General features: G+C 47.9%; 1 protein-coding gene across 6 annotated transcripts in view; it reads right to left on the bottom strand.

The window, feature by feature from the left end:
* Nucleotides 1–628: 628 nt before the first annotated feature.
* The window catches only part of P4HA2 (prolyl 4-hydroxylase subunit alpha 2), a 33,068-nt gene continuing 21,818 nt past the window's right edge, over nt 629–11,878 (bottom strand). For 4 of the 6 annotated variants that reach the window (XM_070374009.1, XM_070374012.1, XM_070374010.1 and 1 more), the window contains exons 10-16: nt 10,630–10,700; nt 10,294–10,393; nt 6,455–6,508; nt 5,862–5,927; nt 4,078–4,146; nt 3,598–3,694; nt 629–1,091 (exon numbers count right to left, since the gene is read on the bottom strand). In XM_070374009.1, the coding sequence (XP_070230110.1) occupies nt 1,021–1,091; nt 3,598–3,694; nt 4,078–4,146; nt 5,862–5,927; nt 6,455–6,508; nt 10,294–10,393; nt 10,630–10,700 (528 nt within the window). In that variant the 3' untranslated portion in view covers nt 629–1,020. Of the gene's footprint in view, nt 1,092–3,597; nt 3,695–4,077; nt 4,147–5,861; nt 5,928–5,976; nt 6,037–6,454; nt 6,509–10,293; nt 10,394–10,629; nt 10,701–11,878 lie in introns of all 6 variants that reach the window. The other 2 variants (XM_070374014.1, XM_070374013.1) reach the window with 2 other exon arrangements.

Genomic DNA, 11,878 nt, shown 5'->3' with positions numbered 1-11,878 from the left:
ACAAACAACTATCAAATAAAAGAAGCCAAACACCCCCTAAAATATACTCTTGTTTCCACTACAAAAAAGTTCAAAATCAAGGACAACAAAATAACTACTATTTATTTAGGGATATAGACCTGGATAGTAAAACTACAAAGAAGCAAAGGCATGACTACCACAGATCACTTGACAGTGGTTACCACCGAGGTACTGGGGGCAGGTCAGAGATGTGATCAGAGGGGCTCACAGGGCCCCCTGAGGTACAAGTCTGAAAATAATCTCTTCTCTAATCCAGGTGATGGTGACATGGGCCTTCATGCTCTCCATCACAGTCTTTAAACTGTACATCTATGTATCACAACCAACTCTATGTGTATGTCTCAAAATTTTAAAGTAAGAAATTTCAAATTATAACAGCATCACAACCATGGATATACATGGTCTCTATGTTCTCTGAGATGCAAGGAGACTGTCTCTCTCACTTTCCAGAAAGAACACTGAAGCTTAGAGGAAAAATAAGTGTTGAAACCTGGTCTGGAACATCAGGGTTTGCCTCTCAAGTATTCATTATCCAGATTCATTATCCAAATGGTGAACTTGGTAAAAGCTCCCCATCTTAAAAAAAAAAATACTTCAAATACGGCTCTTTAAGGCTTCTGGCAGGGACGTTTTATTTTTGGTTAAAGCCACATTAATAGAAATTCCATAAAAACAAGCATGTAAACAAGGAATCAGAACTTTGGTTCACTGAAACATCTCACACCTAAAGCATCTGAGGTACAAAAGCACCTTGCTAGGTGCAGACCACCTGACTCTGCTCCAACCCTACCCGAGCGTCCAGAGATAGCACAGGCTGGTCAGAGAGGCTGGGGCCCAGGTCGTCCAGGACCTTCCCTAGTCCACTCTCTACTCCACACAAAACATTTATGCCTCCAGAGACCCGCCTGATGGGACTGGAACATAGACAGGAGTCTGTCACATTGAACTTGAAGACAACACGGACTGTGGGGCCAGGAAGGCGAAGGGCAGAAAATGATGTCAGTCAACTTCTGTCGATCCACACGGCCTCAAGAATTCCTGTCCTCGTTCATGGAACCACTTATTGGAGACTGTGAACAAACAGAAAGTATGTTACATTCCTGTTGGTTAATTTAGCAGCCAAAATTAATGATTCCTTCATGATGACTCCTACACTAGGCCTGGGAATCAGACATGAGTAAGACTTGGTTTCAGTCATCAAGTTGCTTATGAGCTGGTAAGGAAAACAGATAATTGTACAAAAGTCTGTCAGTGATACGATATATGTGCGTAGGTTGCCACAGAAACAGAGCTAAAGAGAGTTTAACCATGTGGGGGAAGAGGAAACCCTAAGGCTGGGACAGAAAGCTGAACAGGAGTTATCCAGGGAAGGAAATGGACAGAGCAGGTGGTTCCTATACCAAAGGGGGTCTGGGAAGTGGGAACAGGATAAGAAAGAGAGCAAGGCACAATCCACGCTGGTGTGTGTGTCAGGGACCCCAACAAGCTTGGCACTGCTGGAATGTGGTGGGTGGGCAGTGAGATGCAAGAGACAAGGAAGCCTGTCAGGACTGTGGCAGACCTCAGTCAACCTCTGGGAGCCTGTCAGGACCGTGGCAGGCCTCAGTCGACCTCTGGGAGCCTGTCAGGACCGTGGCAGGCCTGGAAGCGACCTCAGGGAGCCTGTCAGGACCATGGCAGGCCTCAGTCAACCTCAGAGAGCCTGTCAGGACCATGGCAGGCCTCAGTCAACCTCAAGGGCTCTGGGCAGCAGATCTATCCTGTGTGTTGTGGGCAGCGGGGAAGCAGAGCTGGTGCTAGCACAACCACCTGAAGTTGTGTCTTAAACGCTCACAAACCACGCTTTTCATTTCATAGACTCATAATGAATTGAGAAAATTGCTTTTAATGTGCGAATGAGGTCATTGCACTTTTAAAATACACTTTGTGATAGTTAAATAATACATGTACTTAGCTGAAAAAATCAAATTGTTCTACAAGGCTTATAATGATAAATAGCAATCTCCTACCCATCCCTTCCCACCACCAATCCCCACTACCACTGAACATTTAACTCCTTTGTCTCTTCTGATATTTATCCTCATTTTTCTAAATAACACACTTATAATGTTATTTCTTGACTTTCAACTTTAGATCTTATATGTTGATAGTCTGCCACAGAAGATGGGAGCTTTGGAATTTTTTACACCACTCTTAAAATACATATTTCCCCTTCCTATCTCCCAATATAGTTATATCACAAGTTCTAGTTAAATTAATATTCAGTATTTACACTATTATGTCATGTAAATATTACTCACACTTGAGCTACCTAATAGATTGTGCAGCTGACCCTTGAACAACACATTTGAACTGGGCAAGTCCAGTTATATACATGGGTTTTTTTAAAGATTTATCACTTTATTGTTAAAATTAAATCTATCTTTTGCTGCACTGGGTCTTCACTGCTGTGCGTGGGCTTTCTCTAGCGGTGGCAAGGCAGGTGCTAGTCTCTAGTTGTGGTGTGTGGGTTTCTCACTGCAGGGGCTTCTCTTGTTGAGGAGCACAGACTCTAGGTACATGGGCTTTAGGAGCTGTAGCATGTGGAATCTTCCTGGACCAGGGATCAAACCGGTGTCCCCTGCATGGCAGCCAGACTCTGAACCACTGGACCACCAGGGAAGTCCTAGTTTTTTCATAGTAAATACTACAGTACTACATGATCCACAATTGTATGAATTTGTAAAGGTAGACCCGTGGATATGGAGGAACCACATATATAGAGAGCTAACTATAAATTACACATGGATTTTCAACTGTGTAGAGGGTCAGCACCCCTACCTAACCTTGCTTTATTCAAGAGTCAACTGTATTTTCTTTCTGGTACAACTTTTTTCCTTTTTCTTATTTTCTTTCTCATTTGCTTAATTTTCTGTGAATCTATCACTATTTATCCCCATAACTCTCCAAGAGGTCTATAAATTCATCTCTTTGTGATCACTTCCTGTCACATCCTGCTTCAAGCCTCTCCATGACTCACCACAGCTGCTTCCAAAACAAAGCTCAACTTTCAGCCTCCACAGTTTGATTTCAGCCTCAAGCCTCATCTCTCAGTCTCTGTGCCACAAGCCTCCCCTTGTGCAAGATACAAAGGCAGCTGGTCCCCACACTATGATGTTGGTTTTAACCTGAGCCTTGTTCCACGTGGGCTTTGCTTGCCTGAGACACCTTTTCCTCTTTTTGTTTCCACTTCTCCCCGCTGTGACCTCAGAACCCTTGCCAGAGCCCACTCTTCTGGGGGCCATCCTGGACCTAGGATGCCTGAATAGCTATTCTTCCTTGGGGCTTCCTCAGCTCTCTAGGCACCTCTGAAAGTGTTCCCAACCAAATGTCTTAGCATATAACCAGCTGAGTGGACACCTAACATGGCTGCTCGGGACTACTGGTTATCAAGGAAAAACAAACACAAAACCCCAAAATCTCCAAAAGGGAGAAGGTTTTGACTCTGTGAAAATTCAGCAGCAAGTATCTCTCAGTTCAGAGTCTCAGGCTGACCACCAGAGCCCAGAGGCTACCACCACAACTTAAGCCACTCACCCCACTTGCAGCCCACAAGCACAGGGCAGGCAGCATGTCTTGTTCGATAGTCACCTTCCCCACTCCGTAGGAGGTTGTACCAGAATACAGCTGTGCCCTGGAAAGAGAGAGCCTGTCATACCCTTAGATACTGGGCTCAAGGATCTGATGCTGAGTACCACAGAGCCCCCTCTGAGCAGAAACACTCTCTCTCTCCTGTGTTCAGGGGCACAGGACTCTGGGACTCCAGCGTAGAGAAGTTCCCCAAAAAGCTCCTACCCTTCATGGTGGGGTAGATACTGAGAATCCCACCTGGCCCTCAAGGAATTTCCCTCTCCATTCCATCTCCCAAGGTGAAAGCCTAGACCACAGGTCAGGGTTCAGGAAAGGGCTAAGCTCCCTCAAAGTGATAGTCAAGCAAGCCAGGGAACTGGACTAGGAGACAGGAATGAGGTCTGGGCCCTGCACTTCAACTTTTGACCCCCAAGAACCAGAACTTACCTTCTTAGGCCAAATTGCAGCCCCCAGATCAGGAAAGACGGTGGCACCACCAGCTTCTACATCACTCATCTGGGAATACAAGACACAGAGCTTGGCCCTTCTACTCAATACTCTCAGAGCAACTGAGCCACAAAGGACGTGATGAAGTATGTGGATTGTCCTTCTCTGAGCACCAGTAGCTCTACCACCAGCCCTCTGGCCAGAAAGGCTCTTCCCACACCCTGCCCTTCCCTAAACCCTGCTTAATCTGAGTGGTTCATTAGGACAGTCCACGCCATGGAGAGAGGTAGGCCTAAGGAGACCCATACCCTGGCTGTCCTCGAATGGGGAAAATCTGAGTCTGTGCTGGGAAAATGCCTGGCTGACCCCCACGCCCCTTATCCTCGTCCAAGCTGGCCCTCGCCTAACCCGGTGTGCCTTGTGAGCGGCCCTGTGGCTTCTATTACCATTGGTGGCCCCAGCTCTGCACTGTTTTTCTGGCTTGGGTAACCTGCAGCTCTAGTCAGACTCTCACCTTCCCACAACAGCCACCCTCCCAGGGCCAGCTAGGGTACTCTGTCTCCAAAGGGCCTGCATCTCCTGCAGTAAAACCTCAAACTAAATGGAACACAATTTCCATAGCAGCAAGGCTGCACTCATGCCCACAGAGCTCAGCTCATGCCCAAAGCACCACCTCCTTCTCATCTGGCTCTCTTACTTCAAGTTTTTTGCCTGTAAGGTAATAAAACGTGGAGCTAAAATATTTCCACAGGACACATACCAGACAGACTGAAGGGCACCCAACAGATGAATGGTAAATGTGGAAAATGACAACCCCTGATGGCTTCCCACCAGAGCGAGGATCAAATCCAGGCTCTTTTCTAAAACCTGAAGGCCCTGGCAGTCTCACCAGCCTCTCCCTTTGGCCACCCCAGATTAACACACTATCTCTGAGACACACCACCCTTTTTTCTCTTTTTCCAACATCCCAAGTTCCTTCCCTTTTCCAGGCCTCCACACACTCTCCTCTCTACCAGAAATCATGTTCTACCAACAAATTTCCACTCAACCTTTAAGACTCAACTGACATGTTACTTCTCAAGGGAGGCTTTCTCAGAACCTCCACTCTGCATTACTTCTTCAAAGCATTTATCACTATGGTAACCAAACAATGACCTCTCCTATGTCTAAAGTCTTTCATATTAGACCATAAGCCCATGAGAAACCACACATGCCCTGCTCACCAGCACATTCACAGCAGTCCCCAGCACATAATAACCACACAATGAAACTTAAACAAGACACCAAAGGGGAAAATGGACACAGGCTTCTGTCTTTAAGTTACTTCTATGCCTCTTTAGGGCTACCTCTTTCAGCCAAGGGGAGAGGAACCTATTCCTCATGTGAGAGGTAAACCTAACCCTGGCTGGAGTACAGGCAGCAGGTGGGAGGCAGGCAGGCCACTGAGCTTCGGGGAAATGAAGGCCGGTTCATCTAAGAGCACTTCCAGGCCACCTCCTCACTCTGACGCTAAGCAGAGACCTCTCCAGGACACCCATCCCCTAAGTCCAGACTAGCATTGGGCCCATCAAAAAGGAGCCAGGGATGTAAATCACAGGAGCTGGGAGAAAAATACAAATGGAAACACGGAGCAACACTCTACTCCAGCGAAGAAGGGTGCTGAGGGCCAGGAGGACCCAGCCATTGAGCAACAGTTGGTGGTACTGGCTCTGATGGGAACATATTTGAGAGCACTCTGGACCCAGGCTCCCCTTAAGCCCACACACTGCAGGCGTCATACTTACGTAGTTTAAGAACGTGGCCACACGATTCCCCGTCCCTAAACGCTTGAAAGCATCTTGCTCATCTTTCTATAAAATTAAGTGAAAGCACACAGGTGGGCCTGTACCCAATACTTACATAGTTAAGAAACGTCGCTAACCTATTCCCCTCCGTTTTGAGGCCGCTGTCAAAAGGTCGCTGCAATAGACAACAACTTTCACCCAAGTTTGCAACTGACTTCCCCTGCCACCCACAGGACTGGGGCCAAAAAGGTCAAGGGAAGGTACCAAGGGGGGGTTCCATACACAGGCCTGGACCAGGGGCCAAAGTTGCAAGGGAAATCCTGGCTGGGCATGGAGGACAAGGGGCAGGAAAGAGTTCACAGAGACCTAGTGATGTCCTCTGCTTCAGAGTCAGGGCAAAGAATGGCAGGGTTGGGTCGGGGGACCACTCCCAATATCACAGGGGAAACAGCCGGGCTGCACTTGGCTCTGGACTTGGGCTTCTCCAGTAACAAAGAGTGGGCCCTGGTGAGGTGAGGGGGCTACGGTGAAGGCTACAGCCTTCTCAAATCAGCTAGAGCAGGGCCTTTGAAAAAACCTGAGCGGGGTCTTACCCTGGAGAAGTCAAAATGTGGCTCGTACTGTCCTCCCATTCCATAATTAGCAACCTGGTAGGAAATAACAGCATTGGACTTTGTCAGCAGCATGAACCACCCTGAAGCAGCCCATCTCCCAGGTAACAACCAGAACCCCAAGGAGCAGCCTCTCTGAGGAGGGTAGCTATGCCCTGCCAGTTTGGGAAGAACAAATGCTGCAAACAGGTCTATAGTTGTGTCCAAGAGGAAGGGTGCAGCACAAATGTGGTTTCCAAGAAAGGACATGATGGCAAGCTGCAGATGGCCACCGTGGAGAAGCTCCAGCCCTTGAGGGACACATGAATGGCAGCAGAGGGAGCCCTCCTTCAGGCAGGCCATGATTATTTGCAAGATAATGAAGCGGTAATCCAGAAGAATACCAACAATAAATTCAGAACTGGTTTGGGTAGGGGGTTTCTTTTTAGTACTAGTTTGGGAGCTACTCAGTGCCTGGCCATGCTCCTGCCACCTCTGTCACCAGGCCCCAGAAACTCATCTTGGTCAGGCTGAATAGGACAAACAAATCCCACCCCATCTCATAGTGGTCCACTGTACGGAATACTTCTGCACCCAAGTGCAGCAGCACGGCTTGGGCGGCTGGCTGCAGGGGTCCCAAAACTGCTGCTCTACCTCAGTGCCCCCAAGTGGAGTCTGAACCCGGACCAGGGCCTGAGCCACCTCAGGTATCACTAATTGGATCAGAAGTCACAAACACCTTTGTGAACAGTTTACCAGCACAATATAAGTTCTAAGTCACACTGGTTATTTTAGCTTCAGTAGTTAGATGAGAGACGAAGTTCAAGATGAAATGCAGAATCTGACATGAAAGCTGACGTACTAAATGGTACCACCAATGTCTATCTGGGAACACTTGGCTACTGTGTCTTAATGAAACCATAAACACTTTGAAGATTCAACTATTAGTCCTCAGAAAAGTGGTTTCATACAAACTTTGTGGTGATTCTAAGAGTCGGGAGAGAGATGCTGCAAAACTGGCAATAATGGCCATCTATTAACAGGATGGAGGGAGAGGGAGGATGGGCTCTACAAGAGAGAAAATCCTCCTTTTGGAGTATAAAACAGTATTTATTGAATGTGATGAAACGCAGATTTGGGGCAGAATGATTTTTTTCAATGTCCATAAAAATAAAAACATTGATAAGGAGAATCGGAATCAGTGGAAGAAAACATCCTGTCACACACTGCTTTGGCAGTCAAGTGTCCCACACCAAAAATACTATCAACAGTGCGAGGAGGCCCAGTTCAGCAGGTGACCCTGAAGACCGACGATGCATGTAAGGAGAGAGGTGCTAGAGAAGCTGATGAAGTGATATCACAAATGATTTTCCTTTGGATCCACTATAGCCAAGAACTTGAAGAAAACTTTAAACATGACTGTGATCAGTTTTCCAGTGCATTCAGGAGAGTTCACTTGCTGCTTGTTGCTGGAGGTGCAAGGTATGACTGCATTTTCCAACACACCCACTTGCTGGATGGAGGGCTTAAACTTTCACTACCTGGGGATAATGAAAGAAGCTGCATTGTTACGGGTGGCTCATCTTTTAGCAGTTTTGAGAATCATGGTGATTCTCACATTTGATCATAGTGTTCAGGCTACTGTACCTGTAGTATTTAATACCATCCCCAAATAGTACAAGTGCCATGGGAACTTCTGGATGTGCAGCCATCAGAATCACCATCTGGGCAACTCCAGGCCCCAGACTCATACCTCACATAACAAGAAGCTGTACATCAAAACTGATTCCTGAGAGGAGGTATACATTTGTCACAAAAGTATTAAGAGTCAGTCCTTTGAAAGATGTGGGTATTTACAATACTGAGGTCAGAGTGAAGGGGGAAAAATAGTTAGAAATCACTTTTTTGGTGAGACTGAGACATCAGCAGAGTCTTCAGCCTTCAGGAATTCTGGCAATGCAGAATCTCTTCCACTCTCAGATAGGCCCTCATCCAATTCAAAAGAAAGCCTCGATCACCCTTTCTTCCAAATGATCTAAAGCAAACACATCAACTACAGGTGAGGATGTCAGCAGACAGCAGAAGAACCAGTTCCTTTCCAGAAGCCTGTAATGCCCCCATGCGGACCCTGGTGGGAAGGCTCTTGCTGGTGCCTAGGCATGTATCACACTATGTGGAATGAACACTAGGAGACAGGTTCTGAAACCTAGTTTCCTATCCCCTGTCCGTGTAGGATCAAAGCTTTGAACAACACCGGCTGGCAAAGAAAATGCCAAGACAGCTCCTAGAGAACGAAAGCAAACAACAATGGTCTTCTGGAAGACCCTGACCATAAAAGGCCATACGCTGGGAGCTGCGGCATTCAAAGCCCACTTATCAACTGAGTCACAGCATTACAAAAGGTCAGTTAAGAGGAAGCCAGACCAAGGACAAAGCTGCGTCTTCTGGGGTTGCATGTGAGATAGGGTACAGCCTGGCATACACAGTCATCCAGGAGAGCAACAGGAGTACAGGCCTTGTACACTCTTTTCAGCCTTTTGGTCCAGGGTACGGAGTCAGCAACCAAATGGAACATCATCCTCAGTAAGGGCCATGATGGTCCTAACACTTGCTCATTTGCAGGAAGCAATGGCAGATGTCTTAACAACAACACAAAACCTGTTCCGGGAAGGTATGAATTACAACTACACCAACAGGACTGCACTTGGGGCATGGAGACCCTTTCGCTCTTGAAAGGGGTGTGCTCTCCCACGTAACGGGAGTGGGAGATGTGGCAGAAGTCCTCTCTTGATGCGCTTGTCTGCAGATCTTACCTAAAAATTAGACTTTCAAACTCAACACTAAGCTCAGTGGAACTGAAAAAATTACATAAAATGTTCACAAGACTGTAAGATAATCAGCATGCTTTAAAAAAAAAAAAAAAAACAACTCTGGTAGACTTCACACAAATCCATAAAGACAACCTTCAAAATTGGTTTTGGTTGCTGACCCAGCTATGGAGTGGGGAGTAAGTGCTGATTTGCTTGGATGTGTCCAGGCAAAAGTTCAGAGAATATTTTCCAAGTGATCTCAGTTCAATATTCTACTGAGAGCTATGGTTGATCAGTTAAAGTGTGAGATCCTTAAATACACAGACCCTCTGGCCAAACAGATCCAAGAGACTCAAGAAAAATGCCAGTGAAACTTTTCTGGCAGCGTCTCAGGGGGCATCACTTTACAGCAGAATTCAGAATCTGGAATGTTCAGAAGGGAGCATGCCCAGTGCTGATTTGAATTCAATAGAACAGAGGACATATTAGTAGGAACTCTGCCCATAATGTTCAGTATGGTGCTGCCGTGTGTCTTCACCTCTGAAATAAAAAGCAGGAAGCCAGGGTCCCACAAAATTACTTAAAATGGAGTATTTCATCTTCACCATCCAACCAATCTAGGCCTCTCCCTGCTAAAGTATTATAGAACATTTTACCTCCAAATGGACTTGACTAAGACTCAGAATCATACCTCTGAATATATTCACAGCTCTTAGAGGTGTCCCTGGAACAATTCAGGGTATCAGCTTCTGTAGTTAGGATGACGTAAATGGGCCCGCCACACCCACCAACAATCCCTAGCACCTAGTGTGATACTTGGGCACAGAGAAGATATTCAAGTGACATTTGTGAACACTAACTGTTGTATGCCAGTGGGCATACTTAATTCTGGCTTCCCAATAGGAGGCCACGCCATACTCGTGGCATCTTGTAGTCATACAGTTACCCTAGGCCCAGCCCTGAGCACCCTGGGAGATGATCTAGCTAGAAACACTCCCTTCCCAACTCCAGGGTCCCAGGAACAAGCCATACCTGCAACAATTCTGCAGTCTTCACTGTTAGCCCTGTGATGTGCTGCATCCGCAGATTCACCCGAGCCACAACGGGGTCATCGTCCTCCTCCAGCCAGGAGCTACACCGAAACAAGAGGGAGAGAAAAGCAGGGCAAAGCAGGCTTCAATGAGGTCCTCCACTCTCCCCAGCCTCAGGGCCGGCGCTGAAGGCAGCACAGAGTGAAAGCTCCCCGTAGGCAGGTGCAGGCGCCAGCAGGGAGGACACCCACCCAAGCCACTGCCCTCAGTAGGAACTAGGAGGCCCCAGAGTTGGGGCGTGAGCAGCCATCCCTCTTCCACCATCACCCTTGCTAACCTTTTGGAAACCCTGTAGCTGGCGACAGTAAGCACACCTGTCTTGGGATCACGAACAGTGGCTCGTGCAAGCTGGAAGGCAAGAAGAAAGGGCACACTTATCATTCTTTGCCTTGAGTGTTTTCCTGGAGAGACTGGGACCTGATCTGCCAATCAGACCAGGAAGGGAAGGAGCTCTGCAGGTAGTGGCTCTAGCCAAGGCCCCTTGATCCTGCAAGCCAGTCCAGGGCAGTGGTCTCCAAATTCCTGTTCTGCTGTCAGAGCCTGGCCCCTGCCCACCCCTGGTTCCCAGGTCCATGCTGTCTTCAGAATTATGCCTATGGAGTCTGTTTAGTCTATTCACCCATCTGCCTAGACAGCCCCTTTCTCCCCAGGCCCACACACCACACCTGCCCACGCCTGGCCGCTCCCACCATATTCAGACTATGCTGCTGTCCCTGAGTCTCAGTCCTGCATGCTCCTCTCAACACGGTCAAGTCCACTGTCCTTCTGAACCTCAGCAACCTCCTCTGCCCAGAAACCTACCCAAACACTCTCCTACTGCACAGCCTCTGCTGGCCTCCTGCTGCACAAGGAACAAAAACAGAAAGCACAGTTTTCACTCCCTTGGGAGCTTTGCAAGGTCAGAAGAGAGTCAGGAAAGCAGTCTACAAGCAGCAATAAGTGAACGGCGCTGGAAGCCACCCACCTCCACATGCTCACTCATAATAAATACACACCTATCTCACACCCCCCAGTTTCCACAGACTGGTGCAGTGATACTCCCAGGAAGGGCCTGCTGCCTGGAGCCAGCCCCCCATGCTCCAGCTGTGGACTGTCTTAACTAGTGCTTCCTCATGTGCCCAGCACAATACCAGGAGACCAAGACACGGCTGCTATCCTCATACAACTCAGTCAGGTGGGAAGGCAAAAAACCAGCTGCGTGGTCACAGCACAGCATGTAGAAGCTGGGAAGGGGGACGCTCAGTGTCCGGGGGAGCACAGTCGACAGGGTCAAGACTGGTTTCCTAAGAGGGTGATGGCGGAGCCACCTAGCTGAGATTTGAACAGTAAGCAGGAGCTAGCCAGGCAGGAGAAGGTTACAGGAACAGGGCAGGAACAGCAACGCAGGGACCCAGAGGTCAAAATGGATGTGTCGTATGACTGTGGATTTGAAGTGAGAGGGAAGAGATGAGAACAGGCTGAGGAGGCAAGAGGGGGTTGAGTTGGATCTAACCTGTGACCAGTGAGAAGCAGGGGAGGGACACCAC

This window comes from Bos mutus, chromosome 7 (assembly GCF_027580195.1).
Source record: "Bos mutus isolate GX-2022 chromosome 7, NWIPB_WYAK_1.1, whole genome shotgun sequence".
Taxonomy (NCBI): domain Eukaryota; kingdom Metazoa; phylum Chordata; class Mammalia; order Artiodactyla; family Bovidae; genus Bos; species Bos mutus.
This window is presented reverse-complemented; position numbering and strand designations above follow the sequence as displayed.